The 16,970-nt window shown below is 59.5% G+C and overlaps 1 protein-coding gene across 1 annotated transcript in view; it reads right to left on the bottom strand.

Annotated features, from left to right (window-relative positions):
* Positions 1–16,970, bottom strand: part of ARHGEF18 (Rho/Rac guanine nucleotide exchange factor 18) — an 85,668-nt gene that overhangs the window by 4,476 nt on the left and 64,222 nt on the right. The window contains exons 12-25 of the mRNA XM_040629393.1: positions 16,324–16,436; positions 16,027–16,167; positions 14,063–14,313; positions 12,775–12,900; positions 11,463–11,580; positions 10,465–10,713; positions 8,871–8,947; positions 8,136–8,314; positions 7,206–7,297; positions 4,876–5,058; positions 3,560–3,697; positions 3,077–3,198; positions 2,315–2,371; positions 2,174–2,221 (exon numbers count right to left, since the gene is read on the bottom strand). Coding sequence (XP_040485327.1) covers positions 2,174–2,221; positions 2,315–2,371; positions 3,077–3,198; positions 3,560–3,697; positions 4,876–5,058; positions 7,206–7,297; positions 8,136–8,314; positions 8,871–8,947; positions 10,465–10,713; positions 11,463–11,580; positions 12,775–12,900; positions 14,063–14,313; positions 16,027–16,167; positions 16,324–16,436 — 1,894 coding nt within the window. The remainder of the gene's footprint in view (positions 1–2,173; positions 2,222–2,314; positions 2,372–3,076; positions 3,199–3,559; positions 3,698–4,875; positions 5,059–7,205; positions 7,298–8,135; positions 8,315–8,870; positions 8,948–10,464; positions 10,714–11,462; positions 11,581–12,774; positions 12,901–14,062; positions 14,314–16,026; positions 16,168–16,323; positions 16,437–16,970) is intronic.

The raw sequence follows: 16,970 nt of genomic DNA, 5'->3' as shown, positions 1-16,970 counted from the left end.
TTGTCAGCAGCCGCCAGGCCCCGCGGTGGCCCTGCTGTCCCGGGGGGCGGGGGCTGAGCTCACCTGCGGGGGGCACGGAGCTGTGGCCGCTGAGCAGGACGGGGCTCAGTGAGCGGCGGTTCCGCGCGGTGCTCTCGTCCTTGCCCATGAGCTTGCTCAGGAGCAGCGGCTGCTTCAGGTCGAAGGAGGCTAAGGGAGGGAGGGCACAGCCTGGGGTGTTTGGCCTCGCTCCGGGCAGATGAGCAGCCCCCCCCCTTTTGGCTAGAGACACACCCACTCAGCCGTTAAGCCCCAGAGACAGAGACACCTGACCGGAGAGCCCTTGGAGTAATTCAACCTCTGGACGAGAGAGTGACCCCATGACCCTTGAGCCCCAGCAGTCCTGGGACACAGGCCCTGTTCCTCAGGGAGCATCCCAGGGCTGGCTCCCCTCGGCCCGAGCCCGCATGCTGGCAGCCCCCGCGGCAGCCCCTCGGGGGACTCTCACTGCAGGGTGCTCTACGCAAGGGCCTCAGTGTCCCCTCTGGGGGATGAGGACCCGGTAGAGATCCGGGCCCGAGAATCGTCCCTGGGTGGGGGCTCGGTGGGGAGCGTAAGCACTGGTTGCCTTGATGTCCCTAAGGGACCCATGCTCTTCTTTCTGAACTGCCAAGATGTTGTCTCGTCCCCGATCCCTGTTTGAGGACCGAGATGGGAAAAAGCCATGGGTCTGATGTTTTAATTTTCTTTCTTGGGATGAGACCTCCACATGGGGAGAGGACCAGCTTTGGCCATGTAGCCAGGTACTGCCAGCTGTGCCTTCCAGGTTCCTCCTGTTGCCCCCTCCAGAGGATGGCCCTGGGTCCCGTTTTGGTTTGCTCACAAGAAACCGCTTTGGTTTCACAAACTGCCCAGAGCTGGACCTGCGAGTCCAGGGCCCTAGGGACCGGGGAGGCACCCAAGACCCCGCATCTCCGGGTGGGGCGGAGGGCCCGCCAGTGCTCGGCCTGCCCGCCCCAGCTCCGCCCCCTCACCCGGGGCTCACCTGAGCTGTCCCAGCGCTGGGAGCCCCTGCTCTTGCCACCCTTGTCCTTGCCGCCCTTCGTGGAGGCAGCCAGCTTGGTGGGGATCTGCTGCTGCACGGCCGCCTGCCTCTGGATCTGGTTGGTGGTGCTCAGCAGCTGGATGGGGACGTCGCTCTTGGCCGGCCGGCTCTCAGCCGGGGCGCTGTCCCGGCGAGCCATGTCGGGGGGCGCTCTGTGAATTCGGCCCCGGCCAGCAGCGTGCTCCCCCGGGCTCCTGGCGCTTTGGCGAGGGCGGCGGGCCCTTCCAGGCCATCCCCGTTGAAGCTGGGAGTGTGGCTTGGGGGCTGGGCCTGTCCGAGCAACAGAGGACGGATCCCAGAGTTGTCGTTCCTGCTGGAGGCCGCCCCGGCACCGGCCCCGCCGCTGGCCTTGGTCTGCGCGGTGCACCCCCACCCTCCCGTCCACCCAGCCCCTCTTAGCTGGGAGGTCTGTCCGGGGCAGGGCCGGCGCTGGGCCCACGGGTCGCCCTCGATCGGAGACAGCACCCGCGGTGACAATCGGTCACGCGCACGCGGCTACGTGCGCGTGCCCTCACCTCCGCTGGCGGGTCGGGCGGCAGCCCGGGCGCCGTGTTCTGCTTTTGAGCGCCGCTGCTGCTCCAGCTGCTCCCGCTCCCGCTCACGGCGCTGCGCTCCCGCAGCCGCTCAGGTCGTGCTGGTAGGCCCGCCGCTGCTGCTCCAGCTCTTCGCGCTCCTGGCTCAGCTGCTCCTGCAGCTGCAGCTGCTCGTCTCTGCGCTGCCGCGCGCCGGCCGCCGCCAGGTCCAGCTCCTGCTGCTGGCGCTCCGCCGCGCTCCCAGCCGCTGCTCCAGCCGCAGGCGGCCCTGCTGCTTCTGCACGCCGGCCAGCTCCTCCCGCTGCTTCGCGAAGTTGCGCTGGCGCTCCTGCTCCAGCAGCACGTTCCCGCGCGTGGACTGCAGCCGCAGCTGCTTCTCGCGCTCCTGGATGGCGGCCCGCTGCATCTCCACGCAGCTGTCCTGCTGGGCGATGACTGCCTGCAGGGGCGCGGCGGGCAGGGGCTGATTTTAGGACGAGGCTTGCCCTTCGCCAGAGCCCGACCTCAAGCAGGGGAAGGAAAAGGGCAAGGTCGCGCCCCCCGGGAGCCCCCGTACCTGAAGGCTGAGGAGCAGCTGGGACAGGGTCTGGACCCGCTGGACAAGCTGCAGAGAGGGAGAGAGACGCTGGCCCCCTGCGCAATGCGCTGTGGGGTGTGCATGCCCGCCCCTGGGGAGACGGACGAGCCCCGAGCCTACCTCCAACTCCAGGACCGCCGGGAGACGGGGGCCAGACTCTGCACCCGGCCCGGCGACCTGTGGCAAGAATGGCATCAAACACAAAGAGCTAAGGACCTGCTTATTACCGACCAGACCCCCGCCCCCCAGCCCTGCCTGGTCAGTTGACTTGTGCGAGTCTCGGTGCCTGGAAAATGAGGGCACAGGGCGGCCTTCCTGGAGGCGGGTGGGCTCACCGTGGGGAGGCTCAGAGGTCAGGTGCACCCGGCGACAGCTCTCAGAGGTGAAGCCTGTGCACGGGCGCAGGGGAGCCAGCGGGCAGCAGAACTGAGCCTGACCCGCAGCCTGACCCCGCTCTGGCCCCCATGCCTGGTAAGGGTGGGCCTCCAGAGTCGCAGGGGAGGGAGCAGTTGGGCCCTTCAGCAGCCGCGGGCGTGAGGACACACGCGCAGACTCACAACTCACGGTCCCCCCATCGCCCCTCGCCTGCTGATGCGGCCACAGCTCCCGCCCTGGGCCTGTCCCCGCCCTCACCTCCCTCCTGGGCACCGAGTACCATTCCTGGGAGGCGCGGGAGGGAACGTGGGGGTTTGCCTGCCTGCAGGTTCATCTGGGCTGAGATTCTTTCCCGGTACAACGCCAATGGCGCTGGTCGCTAGGCGTCCTGAGACGGCAAAACTAGACAACCCCAGACACAGAGCTGCTCACGCTTGTGAATGCGAATTAGAAGGGCTTGGCCTGACTCTGCACTTGGCTCAGGAACATCCCAAGGAAGCAACGTACGGCAGGTGGGGCCTCCTCAGAGGCCCCCGGGGTGCTGCAGGGCTTCGAGTCCAGGCTGCTCACCGGGCCTTGCCAGTCTCGGGGGCCGGGGTCGCTGCTGCAGGCCTTCTTCAAGCCGCCGTCTGGAAAGCCCAATGCAGGCGTGTGAGGATGCTGCAGGTCCCACAGGGGTCCGGACCAGGCCCCCCGCCCCCCAGACCCAGGTAGGAAATTGTGGCCGGGCCGCCATGGCGGCATCTGAGACACAGAGACCGGCAGGAGAGGGAGGGGCTGGCCCATGTGCTGCTGTCAGAGCCCGACCGACAACACCCTGAAGGTTCCAGAACCTGACCAGAGGGTTCATACTCGGGGGGAAGCAGCAGCGGCGATGCCCAGCAGCAAATGCCTTGGCTCTGCCGCTGGGAACATTCCAAGAACCCGCACAACCTCTTGTTGCTGCTGGAGGGGCCCCGCGAAGCCCCAGGCAGACGCGGCACCACTCACTCTTGCCAGGGCTGCTCACAGCGTCATAGCCCCCGAAGGTCTCTGCCCTGCGGGGCAGGCCCGCGGAGCCTCCCCCGTCTTCCGCCTGGCCGTTGGCGCTGCCCAGCTGCCTGCAGATCAGGGTCTGGATGTCCTCGACTATGGAAGGAGGCGGGAGGAACCGAGTCACGCCGTGCGCCGTGCTGTGGGTGTCAGCGTGCCGGGGCCCGGGGACTCAGGTCCGAGAAGCCTGCAGGGCGCTGGTCATGGTCTTCTAACCCCCCGACATGGGACTTCAGCCCCCATGACCTGTGCACTCCCCAACTTCAGGCACTACAATCGGACATGCCAATCCGTGTCTGCAGGAGAGGCTGGACCACGGGCCAGCGTGTGGGAGAGGCTGGGGATGCGCTGGGCCGAGTGGAGAACATGGGTGTGTGTGTGTGTGTGTTGACCGTCATACACACGGTCTGAGGCCACTGGAGAGCGGCCTCTGGGGGCAGGTCAGGTCACGCAAGACGCTCTAGGACAAACAGGCTTTGGCCAAGTGAGGAGGTGGGGAGAACATTCCAGGCTGAGGCACAGGATACGAGAGGGTCCTCAGGCGGCCAAGAACAATGGCCACTGAAGAAATGTGAGGAAGCAGAAGGTCAGTGTGGCTGGAGGAAACGAGACTGAGCAGACGCAGAGTCCACAAGGAACCCCTCTGGTCTCTGTTCCCCTCACTCTGAAGAAAAGGTCTAGAGGGCAGCAGCTGTCTTTCTTGTTTGCCACTGAACAAGCAGGGCCAGCTGTCCTGCTGGACCCAATGAGCCCTGGCTGCCTGGCCGGACACACGCTGGGCCTCGTGTGGGGCTGGCTCAGCAGCTAGCTGTGTGGGGGCCGCGAGGGGCTTGGGCAAGGCCCCTGGCTGTGCCCCCGAAAGCCAGCAGGCCACGAACTAGCCAGCGCCCTCCTGTGGCCGCTATGCTCAGTAGCCTCTTTCTGCCTAGATGGGGGCAGCCCTCCCGGAAGGCCTGCTGGCTCCTGGAGCCCTCTGAAGTGACCCACCACATGTGGGTGCGCCAAGATTTCTGGGGACATCATCAGGGACCCCATTCTCAGAAAGGAGAACCTCCTGAGCCGGGGGAACCTGCCGACTTCCGATCCCAAGGGCCTAGTGTGGTGCTGACTTGCATGGAGCAGGCGCCCGGGAGAAGATGCTGGAAGTCTGCCAGGGGCGTCTGCGGACCTTCTGGCTCTAGCCGACGCCAGGAGGTGAGGAGTGTCAGCGCTGCTCCCAGGAGCACGCCTGGACCCCCCACCCCTGCCAAGGACCCCCAGGCGTGGCGCCTTACTCTCACTCATGGCCGACTTGAGGATCAGCTCCCCCTGCACGGTCTCAGAGGGATCCCCTCCTCGGAAGAGGAGTCGCGACTGAGCGACGTCTTCCAGCCCGCTCATCTCCGCCATCTCCAGGTAGATCTGCTGCTTCTCGCCAAGGCTCTGCGCGATCTGCTGGTCTTTCAGGTTCAATCGTTCTGCAGAGCGACAAGAGGCAGGGGTTGGCCTTCCGGGGCCCTCTTCCCCGGGGCCCGGCTTCCACCCGCAGCCCACCCTGAGTCCAACGTCCCTCGGGGCAGGTGAGGGCACAGTCCTATCTTCTGATCCTCGCCCCGATTACAGAAACCAAACACTGTGGGGTGGGTGCAAGGACCAGAACAGGCCGATTCATTAGCGTGGGCCTAAGCGAGACTCTTACGAGACTTCGTTTTCTTCTCCTGAGACGACTCCTTCAGGCATTTAGGCCAAACTCCTTAAGGTCTCTGGGTTCTATGCTTTTGTTGTTGTTGCTGTGACAGCAACTTTCTCACTGGTGGCTGCCCGTGTGCACACGGCACATTCAGCTGGACTACTGGGCGCCCTCACCGGTTCCAATACTTTTCTAGTTGATTCTATTAGATTTCCCAGCAAATAATCATGTCACATGCAAAACGCAATTCTGTCCCTTCCCTTCCGGTCATGGTCTTACTGCCGTTTCTCAAACCCTTGTCAACCTGGAGGAACGTGCAGGGTGCAGGAAGTACGGCGGGAGGGGCTGGCCCGGCCTGGCTCCTGATTTTGGTGAGCGTCCCTCATGGACCAGTTTTTTTTTTTTTTAAAGATTTTATTTATTTATTTGACAGAGATACAGACAGCCAGCGAGAGAGGGAACACAAGCAGGGGGAGTGGGAGAGGAAGAAGCAGGCTCATAGTGGAGGAGCCTGATGTGGGGCTCGATCCCAGAATGCTGGGATCACGCCCTGAGCCGAAGGCAGACGCTTAACCGCTGTGCCACCCAGGCGCCCCCATGGACCAGCTTTTGATCCAAGATGGGAAACACTATCTCCAGAGAGAAAGTATCTATTCCTAATGCAGGAGGAATCCCGTCAGGAATGAGTGAGGAAGCCATACTATTGGAGAACCGTGCCATCCGCAGAGACGTGTCTATGCAGGGCGCGTGTTGTACTACCACTCGGCAGAAACAGAGCCTGAACGAACACTGCATTAGCATGGTGCTTCCAGGGTCAGTGGGATGTGCCCCCGCCCCCTTTCTTTTGGACATTTCTACTAACGAATAACCTCAAACATACACCTCTCCCCACAAAGACATATAAAATACATACGACCTAATTTTATGTCCTTATGGCCTAAATGCTCCCTAATTTAAAAATAAAGGACTCAGTTAGTGAAGGGGAAGAGGGAGGTCGACTGAGACCACAAAGTCCCCGGTATTGTTCTTGGCCATGACCTCACCGATATCTCACAGGCATCTGTTAAACCCGGGGAGGGGAACGGATAGGCCCATGGGGTGCATCTGACACTGGAACAGTATTCAGCCTTAAGAAGGAAGGAAACCGACACGCACTACAATGTGGCTGAACCTTGAACCATCCCGCCCGGTGAAGTCAGCCAGACACAAAAGGAGAAACACTGCAAGACTCCATTTACACAAGGTCCCCAGAACAGGCAAATTCACAGAAACAGAAAGCAGAACAGAGGTTACCAGGGGGCGAGGGAGGAAGGAACAGGAGTGACAGCTGACGGGGCCGGGCTTCTTTCTGGAGTGATGACAATGATCTAAAATAGTGATCTGAAGTTGCACGGTCTCGTGAGAGACACTACCAGCCACCGAATGGCGCACTTTAAATGGCTGGATTGTATCGTGTCGGAGTTATAGCTAAATAAAACAGTTAAAACAGATTAAAACAGGGAGGAAGAAGCTGAGTCCGCAGCCACGAAGCCAGGGCTGGTCTGGGTCTGCCAGGCTCTAGAAGGAGACTGTGGGGTCCTGTGCTATTCCAAGTCCTCTTGGGGTTTTTACGTACGTGACCCGGGACACCCACAGCAAGCTCTTTGCTGCACAGGGTCCGAGGCAGGGGGCAGGGCGTGTGGCAAAGCTAGAGTGTCTGGAAATGGCTCAGGGACCCCGAGCGCCACTATCTCATGACAAAGCCTCACCGCAAAAGCCCCGTAGAGCTGCGGGATGAGACACGGCCCACAGCAAAATGCCCGGTTGCTCGGGTGCAGATTTGCTCCAGGGCCAATCCCAGTGGGACAGGACAGAAATGCCACTGGCGGTCCCAGGGCCTTCTCACCATATGGGGGACACGTTGTGGGCACGGAGGTCCAGACCGACTCCCCTTACCTTGGAAGTCCCTCAGCCTCAGGGTGCGGGCCTCGAACACCTTCTTCTCCTCCTCGGCCTCGCTGAAGGGCCCCTCCTCCTCGTCCGGACAGCTGCAGGGACAGGGGGCAGATGGGTAACAATGCTTCACGGGCAGGCTGGCCTCAGCGGTGGGCACTGAGCTCTGTCGGCAGGACCAGCTGCTCAGAGCGTCTTGTCCTGTGGGTGACTGGTCTTGATAATGGGGCGGAAGAAACATGAGGGGGAAGAGGAAGGCGGCCATCGGCACTGATCCTGTCTCCAAGTGTCCACACGTCACCGGCCACAGGTTCCACGCCTGGCCACCGTGTGGGGGAGGAGACTGAGGACAGCTCATGTCCTGGGGACCTGCAGAGCTGAAAATGAGTATTGAGGGAGCTCTGAGCAGGTTCAGGAAGCTTCCAGGCATAAAAAGAGGGAGCAGCAGCAGGCTGCCTGGGCCTGAGGCCCAGACCACTTTCCCCAGTCAGGTGGACCAGGAGCCAGGCATCATGAAGAGCCACTGGGCTGGGGTCCCCAGGGGTCCCGTGGCCTAAGGAAGAAGGACAGGATGCCACAGCCTCCTCAGGTCTGGCCCCTGGGTCAGGTGTCACTCACTGCATCCCACCAGTACAGCAGGGTAGGACAGCCTGGCCCCACACTCACTGGCCAGCAACATCTGGGCCTTTTTAGCATCTGACCAGCTGAGCTGTTGCCGGAAGGAGCCAGAATGGGGCCACGTGCCCCCTTTAGATGAGAGGGATGGAAAAAGCACAAGGCAGAATGAGGGAGAAGAACAGCAGAGCGGTCTCCTACCTACCCGTGACCTCCAGCACTCTCTTGGGTATCTCAAGGTCACAGCTGCTCTGCCCACTGTCAAAGCCAAGGGCAAAACAGCTGGGGGGAGGGAACGCACACACGGGCCCTTCCCACCTCTCAACGGCCCTTCTGATGTGGGCCATCCACGTGTTCCTCTCCTCTTTGGAGCTGGTGTACATCTCGTACATCTCGGGCCCTCGCAGGGAGGCGCTGATCAGAAACATGGCTTTCTCCTCGTTGGCCACTTCCCTCACAATGAGCTTTTGTAACGAGATGACCGGGCGCTTCGAGTCCTGTGTGGGTGGAAGGCGGGGGGGGGGACCCCTTTCACCCTGCTGCATCTAAGCAGCTGTGGAACCGAGAGTCTGAGGGGAAGGGGGTGGGGGGGATGTGCCCCCTTTGTTCTCAAATAATTCAGAGCAGGGATACCTGCGATCTAGGGGGAAAAGACCCTTTTGTGATTAGAGCTGGGCCTTTACAGAGGTGATGAAGGTAAAACGAAGTCATTAGGGTGGGTCCAGTCCAGTACGACTGGGGTCCTACCCGGGAGAGGACGCAGGACAGTCAGCTGGAGCCCCTGAGCCCCGAGACAGGAAGAGCCACAGAAACGTAAAGGCTAAGACTGGACAGGATGTTAGCGTGACCCCCTGAAAAGCTTCCCCAGGTAACCAGATGGGACCCTGGGGTCTTGGAAAATTCTACTCCTCCCTTGCTGGAACTTTCTGGCCCTGGGAGACCTGGGACAGTGGGTTAACATAGAGATGCCATCTGTGCAGACAGCTTTCCAGCAGGGCCCCTAAGGTCCCTAAGGCGGGCAGGACCCCTTGTCTGAAGAGACAGGACACCTACCACAGAGGCAAAGACGTATTTTTGATCCTTTTCTTGTAGCAGCAAAAGCACGTCAGTCAACAGGACAGCAAGGACATCTAAGGAGAAAGCACAGAAGGAAACGTCCCACGGGGTCGCAGGGCCACACGAGTGTTCCGGAGAGGCTTCAGCCCCAGGGGAGGGGTCCTGGACACTCGGCCCGGAGCCGTGATGGTCCTGCAGGAGCCTGAGGGTTTCCATCTACCTCACTAGCACCTCCTGGGTTTCAACGTTTCACACACGCCAACGGCCGGAGTCCCCTCCTGCAGGTTCCTGGGCTGCTGCCCGGCCTGGGCACCTGCCGTCCCATCCCCCGTCGTCTGCAGGTCTGCTCTTTGAGAGCCTGTTGCTGCTTTCTCGAATGGGAACTGACCCTCCGTTCTTCCCGCTCCCAGGTCAGCTGGGACCCAAGCCGCTGGCCGCTCGCAGCCTGTCTCAGGCCCCTCGCGCCTGGAGACCCCGGGTGACAGCAGGCTCGGTGCCTGTCCCCGCAGGAGCGTTGCGCAGCAGAGCTCTGGCTCACAGGCGCACATCCTGAATTGAACGGCCCTTTGCGTCTCGGGAAGTGTGAGCACGGTCCTCTCCAGAGCAGCCTCTGGCGCAGCACCCAGAGCAGACGGCCTCTCCCTACACGATTCTCTCGACTGCGGCCTGCTGGCTTCCTCTGAAGCATTTATTGCACTTTTCACTAGTTTCTGTTTGTTTCCTCATTTCTCCCTTTTGGGCCACTGACTAAAGCCCCGAAGGCAGGGCCTCCTACCGCCCACCTCGGTGTCCAGCCCGTCCGCGGGATGCTCGCCTGTGCAAATTCCGGACAAATACATTTGGTCACTGGCCATCTCAACACTCCCCTAAAGATCTATTTAAAGATGCTGATGTGGGGGTGCCTGGCTGGCGCAGTCGGTGAAGCGTCTGCCTTCGGCTCAGGTCATGATCCCGGGGTCCTGGGATCGAGCCCCGCATCGGGCTCCTTGCTCAGCAGGGAGTCTGCTTCTCTCTCTGCCCTCACCCCACTTGTGCTCTGTCTCTCTCTCTAATAAATAAATAAAATATTTAAAAAAATTATTAGAAAAGAACAAAAAGATGCTGTCAATGCACAGGTGAGGATGTTTCCAGCAGTGCAGGAAATGAACCACGAACTCAGGGCTGAGTCCTGAGTGCTCTCTGGTCTGAAGTACACTGTGGATTTCGGAGGTGGGGCTCGGAGGACACCCCGAGCAGCACATGGGATGCTCAGGGCCGTGGAGGTCAGTGGTCCGGGTGGCGCGTCGACCCACATGCGGGCCCTTCAGCGGCTGCTTGTTTGGCATCCCGGGGCCTCTGACAAACTTGGGGAGTCCCGGCTCCGTGTGCCCCCTTGATCTAGTGGCCCTCCTGGTGGATGCCGCAGCACCTCAAAGCCCGAGAAAGAGGGTGCTGCCTCACTCTTACTCCACTCCTGGCTGCCGGTCTCATTCTGACTCGGCGCACAACCGCCCTTGGGCCACAGAGCAGCCAGGCCGCGGTGGCTGCGTCGCCGGCACCCGCTCCTCCAGGAGGACGCCGCCCCCGGCAGAGGCGAGGGACAGGGCCTTACCTTTCAGGCGCCCCGACGTCGTCTTCCAGCACAGCGTCCCCTCCAGGTGGAGCTGCCGCCGCAGCATGTCCTCCTTGCGGAAGGTCAGCCCGTTCTTGAGCTTGCTGGAGGACTTCAAGTCCATCTTCCCCGCAATCTCCCGGAGGCGCTGGCCTTTCTCGCACTCACTGACCTTGGCGTCCACTTGGGAGATGATGTCCTTGATGAGGTTCAGGGCCTGCGTCAGGTCTCTGTAGTCCTCGGTGCCAGCTGCCACACACGGCAGAGTTAGCGTTTCCCTTCACCGCCTTCCACAAGCACGCGCGAGGGGACACGCGCTGGGGGCTGCGAGGGCCGGCCCCTGCAGCCACGGCTCGGAGGACCCTCGAGAATCCACCTTCCCACTCGGATCTCCTGAGATGTAAATGCTTCTCCGAAAGAAAGGCGGCCGTGCATAGCCCTGCGGCCACTCCTTGCTAGACATCTGCCCCTGGCCCGCCAGCTCTTCGTAAGACATTCCCTCCTCCTGCCGCCATTACCAAGAGCTGGCTCCCCTCACTCCAAAGGGTGGCTTCTGTGGCGGGAGAATTTGCTCCTTCTCCCAGGGCCCAAATCTCCTGGGGGTGGAGGAGGTGTGCTCAGGGGTGGTCAGGTGTGGTCAGGCCCTGGCCTCTGAGAACTCTAGGCGGGGCCGTGTGTCCCGTTTCCTGGAGGGTACTCCAGGTTCCAGGCGCGCGACACGAATGTGCCTGTCTGGGTCAACGTTCATCTACTCCCCAGACAATGACCCAGGGCTGCCTTCGGCCCACCCTATGCCAGGGGTACGGGGTAATAGTGGGCAAATAAGACCTGGCACCCCATCTTTCTTGGGTCGGAAGCCCCAGCACTCAGCATGAATCCAGACAACCAGAGATGGAGCACAGAGGGGTGCTTATCCAATCCACTGCTAGCCTGGGGCAGAAAGACAGAGACTGGCCCTCAAAGCAGCAACGGCAGGGCCGCGAGGGGAGCTACTTTACCGTCTGTGTTCTGAATAAGGCGCTCCACCAGCACGGGGTACTTGGTTATACGCTGAGTGACCAGAAGAATACACTCCTGCACGCCAAGCCGCCTCACGATGGAAAAGTTGCCAATTTTCTATGACGTGGAACAGAAAAGGCCCTGCTGGCATCCTGTCTCGTGCCAGATCGGCTGGGGCTTCTCCCTTTCTCAGCTCACCAGGACCTTTTCAACTATTCTTTGAAAGTAGGGCCTTGACTGCTGTATACGGGGAGGCCACAGAGGCAAAGGCAGCCTCCCTCCTTGTCAGACCCGTTAAGAAGAAACCAGAACCACCCGGGGGCTGTGCGCACACCCACACACACACCCACGCGTGCACACATATCCACATACGAAGACTCTGGAACTAGCCCGAGCCTGTGCCTGAGTCAGCCCCCTGCTGGCTCCTCACGCACACCTCTGCCTAAGGACCCAGGAAGCCGTCATCCGAAGCTGTTTCTCGGCAGGGCGGAGAGCAGTTTCCGGTGCCCTCCAGAGCATTCCACACATTCTGCTTCTCTGCTCCCCCTGCACTCACGCACTCCAGTAATGCCAGCAATCGTGAGGGCCACTTCTGAGCAGGACCAGAAGAGTCCCGTGGGGTTTGTGAGCTTTGAGGGCCAGCCCCAGACCGACCCTCTCCCTTTTCTGTCTATCCACTGCAACTGTGAGGGAGCGGGATTTAAAAACCTGCCCTTCTTAACTCTAGACGTTCGTTATCAGCTATCACTTTGAATTAAAGTCCTCAGGGACCAAGCAGCAGGTGAGGGAGCGGCTGCAGGGCACATGCCGACGGCCAAGTGGCCTTGACCCTGGTGCGTTTTCAAGGATGCGGGAGGTGGGGCCTTGCCCAACCTGGCAGACTCAGGCTGGATGCTGTGTTTTTGGGGTCTGGGCTCTGAGGACCTGCACGGGGGTGGGGGACAAGTGGGGACCTGAGAGGGAAGGAGGTGAGGGAGGGGCAGATCCCAGGGCAGAGTGGCCCCTTGAAACGACACTTGTGTCCCCTCGGCAGTCTGAGGAATGACGGCTGGCAGGTTCCGCGCCGGGGCCTGCTGGTGTGGCCGAGAACAAAGCCGCAGGTATGTTCTGCTTTGTTTTACATCTGGGCTTCCCTGACGTGTTCTGAACAAGTTTGTGGTGAAGAAGGAAACAAACACCTGAAAAGTGCTCGTTTGTAACGGCTACCTTATAAACGTAAGCTCTCCCAAAGGCTACAGTCCTGTGGGACACAACCTACAGCAAAGAGGATACATTTTTTTATTAAGAAAAAAAACTTTTTTTTTTTTTTACCTTGATCAGGCTTTGAAATTTCTTGTTTTGCTGCAGTAGCAACTTGTAATGACTGACCGCCTCATTGTGGCCGCTACAAAAGACACCATATTTTTCTTTCATTCTGTCCCCACTTTCGCCGGAGAACTGCAGAAAGACGACGGAGAGGTTAGTGGAAAGGAGCAGGAAAAGCACCAGGGAGTGCTCTCGTCTGGCTCGGCTGACTCTGCTAAAATACGTTTCGAGTGTACTTCTTTTTTTTTTTTTTTTTAAAGATTTTATTTATTTATGTGACAGAGAGAAAGCCAGCGAGAGAGGGAACACAGCAGGGGAGAGGGAGAGGAAGAAGCAGGCTCCCTGCCGAGAAGCCCGATGTGGGACTCGATCCCGCAACGCCAGGATCACGCCCTGAGCCGAAGGCAGACGCTTAACGACTGCGCTACCCAGGCGCCCCTCGAGTGTACTTCTGACTCCACTTTCTCGTCTAACACACTCGGGCAGGGAAATGCTTCAGGACAGGGTGGGGGTGGTGGGGGTGGTCTCGTCGCAAGGTACAGTAACACAAGGAAAGGAAACTTTCTAACGGCTTTACTGTGTCGGAGCGCCAGAAAACTTCCTGAAATCCAAGAAAGAGGAGTACATTTAAGCCAAAGAATGTTAGAAACATTTAAAAGCTGAGCACCGGGGTGGCTCAGTTAAGCGTCTGCTCTCAGCTCAGGTCATGATCCCGGGGTCCTGGGATCGAGTCCCACATTGGGCTCCTTGCTCAGTGGGGAGCCTGTTTCTCCCTTTCCCTCTGCCCCTCCCCCTGATTATGCTCTCTCTCTCTCGCACTCTAATAAATAAAATCTTAAAAAAATAAAAGAAGAGCAAAAGGGGTATTCTTCCAATTAACTCTCATGAGCTGACTCCGGACGCCTGGAGTACTCGGAAGTCAGACAAGGAGTTCTGGGTCCCCTCTGCCAACTTTGGCCTAGGCTCGGATGTCGACTCAGAAGTCAAATCAGGGTTGGCACCCTTTACCACAGACCTGCTGCTCACAGCCAAAAACACGGAGGTCAAAACCAGAAAACCGAAAACAAAGAGCCCAGCCGAGCAACCAAACGGAAGCCCAGAATGCAAGGCCGCACACAGGTGCACCGGGCACTTAGGCCTCGGTGTCCCTAGCAGCTGCCTGCACACCTGCAAAGGCCCGGGACCGCGGTCCGCTGTAGGCTCTCCATAAACAGAGGCTGTGCTCCTTCTACGACCGCACGGAACAGAGACCAGGCAGGGCATCCGGGCAAGGTGCCCGTCCCAGTGCGCCCACCTGCTGCACCAGGAGGTCCCCGATTTTCTGGATGATGTAATTGCGGTCACTGCCCTCCTCCAGGGACTCCTGGCGGCGCTCCTTCAGCCGAGAGAGGAAGTGGCTGTGCACGTCGAGCAGCTCGTCCACACATGGGAAGAGGCGGCTGACGGCCTTGCTGCTGAACTGGAGCTCCTCCTGCAGCGCCCTGGAGTAGACCTTCAGCATGATCTTGAGTGTCCGGACATGGTGCACCTCCGTCTGCACCAGCTCTGCGGGGACACGGACCCAAGGACTGAGCGACTCCGCCCTCCCGCGTCCCAAGATGGCACGCATGTGTACCGCCTGCGCACCAGGCGCCTGGCTGGCTTCTCCCAGGTCTCCGCCGAGGCCCTTCCCCTGGTGGTGTTACTGCCCGGGGGCGGGCCTCCCATCCCCCCCAGCCCAGTGCCGCAGGAGTCCCAGTGTAAGGGAGCAGCAAGGACTGGAGTGATGTCAGGAAAGAGAGGACTCAGGACATGTCCTGGGACCTCCAATTCACAGGAGGATTTCAGGCCCAAAGACATTTCGAGGCTGTTTTAAGCAGGAAGATTGTTCTGGTGAACACTATTCCTTGGAAGGCGAAACTACACGCCTGTGCACATCAGTGACCAGACCCAGACTCTAACCGATGGAAAAGCAGAGTTCACGTGAAGAATTTAATTCTCGGTAAAAGGCAAAGGCGGATTAGGTTTCATGCTGGAGTTTAGCTGTTGTTCAAATTAAGGCCTAGAAGCTGCTAGAGACCAGACAGAGGTCAGCAGAGCCAGGCCCAGGGCTGCCAGCTGTGGGGGCTGGAGGCAGTCTGTGTTTGCCCAGATGGAAGCATCCAGACTGGTCCTCTCTGTCCCTCCCTGCAGGATCTCTGCCCGGAGTCTGGGGCCCTGAGGCAAAGCATCTATAGGGTTCTCCTGCCCACACCCCAATCTACTCTGGCCTGGGCAGAAAGCACAGGGTGTGAGGGGTGCCTGGGGGGCTCAGTTGGTTAAGCATCTGCCTTCGGCTCAGGTCATGATCCTGGGGTTCTGGGATCAAGCCCCATGTCAGGCTCCCTGCTCCCTCTCCCTGCCGCTCCCCCAGCTTGTGCTTGCTCTCTCTGTCAAATAAAGAAATAAAATCTTAAAAAAAAAGAAAAGAAAAGAAAAGAAAAAGAAAAAACAAAGCAAGCTCAGGGTGTGAGACGTGGAGGGACGCAGGGGCCAGTGGGCCCCACCATCGCCAACCAGACATGAGTGGAAAGTGAAGACACATATATGCCAGAGCCTCCTCACGGAGCACTGACGAGGGACAGAAAATACCTCCTCGGACGACACAACACTCTCAGTCTTGGGGAATGATTCCCACGGAGATAGAATCATAAGAACAAGTAAGGGCTTTGGGGACAGAAAGGCCTCAGATTCTAGTGAGGGTGTCTTGGGTCCTCATCATCCTGCTTATGGGGGTCCAGAGGCCTGGAGGGACACACGTGGGGCCCCCCACATGGCACCTGGCCCAGGGATGGGCTCTGTGTCCAAAAGCTATCGTTTGCACAGTGACCTATAATCCCCATCTCAGGAGAGGGGCTGCCCACAGCCAGGGCGTCCACCCTGGAGCCACTGCTGTGTCATATGCCTTCCAAACCCCCTCGTCACAGCCACCCAGGCCTGTCTGTGGTCACCAGGGATGGCTGGGATGGGCCCAGACGGTCTTCTCTCTCAGGGTCACCAGCAGGGTCGGGATGAGTCAGGATCGGGCATTCGGCCACACTCGTCCTCAGGAACAGATTCTCACAAAGCCCTCCCGGGCCACCTCACTGCCTGCCCCGGGGGAGCAGGTGGAGTGGGCCCTACAGTCTCAGGGAGGAGCCTGAGATCTCAGTGGAGCCCGGACTCGCAGGCGCAACCAATCAGAACAAAGGTGGAAAAGGAGTAAGTGGAAGGTCAGCGTGACGGCGCAGAACTTCTTACCGTAGAGAATATCCTGCCTCTTCACCACCTCTTTCTTTTGTTTCTTTGCGTACGCTGCGTCCACGGAGAGGCTCCAGGACTCGGCCTCGAAGTTGCGGGCATCCGCCTCGATCTCACTCCTCAGCGAGGCCGTGCAGGGGTCTGAGGGAGGAACAGGAGGCTGCTGCTCGGGGCCGGGGCCTCGCTGGCTCTGCGCCGCCCCGGCCCGCATCCCGTGGACACACTGTGTGCGTCCCAGCCCTTCCCGTGTGGGTGGAGACTGCGGGACGTCCACGAAGGAATCGAGGGGGACTGTACCTTCTACAAAAACGGGCTCGGCATTCGAAGATGTAAGCGAGAGAGAGTCATCGGCTGCCTGCTTAAATTTTAAAAATACAGAGTCGGCTTCATCCATCTCTCCTGTGACCGGTCTAAATAAAAATCACAAAAACGATTATTCTAAAATAATGAGTTAAACACACACGCCCACTCTATGAAGGCAAATCTATCGGAGAACTTTCTGGATTTCAAGATAAACTTTGTCACAGATCCTTTGTAAGAATTAGGAGACTGTCTGTCCACGTCACATCAGGACTTCCTCCATCGTAACTAACGTCAATCCAACGTCCAGGTACGTTCTAAGGGTGCGTTAAATCGTATGCTTCCTTTAACGGCCACCAGAGCCCACTGGAGCCCCTGGAATTCTTTCTAGCAAGAGTTGGGAGGACACAGTCACAGAGCTGAGGGAGGAGGGAGAGCCCTTTCTTAGTGGAAGAAGATATGGGCTCCTTTCCTCGCCAGCCCGTACGAGGACCGCCACAGCAACATTTGTTAGTATTAACTGTTCCACCCGAACACGGCTGAGTGGAGAGGATTAGGGCAACACCAACTCCAAGTCCTCAAGGACAAGCTTAGGGCATAAACAGCGGCAACCTCAGCGGGATTTCTAGCATCATCTCGAGCAC

Source organism: Ursus maritimus, unplaced genomic scaffold (assembly GCF_017311325.1).
Source record: "Ursus maritimus isolate PB19 unplaced genomic scaffold, ASM1731132v1 scaffold_14, whole genome shotgun sequence".
Lineage (NCBI taxonomy): Eukaryota > Metazoa > Chordata > Mammalia > Carnivora > Ursidae > Ursus > Ursus maritimus.
Note: the sequence above shows the minus strand (reverse complement) of the source record. Positions and strands in the feature narration are given on the sequence as shown.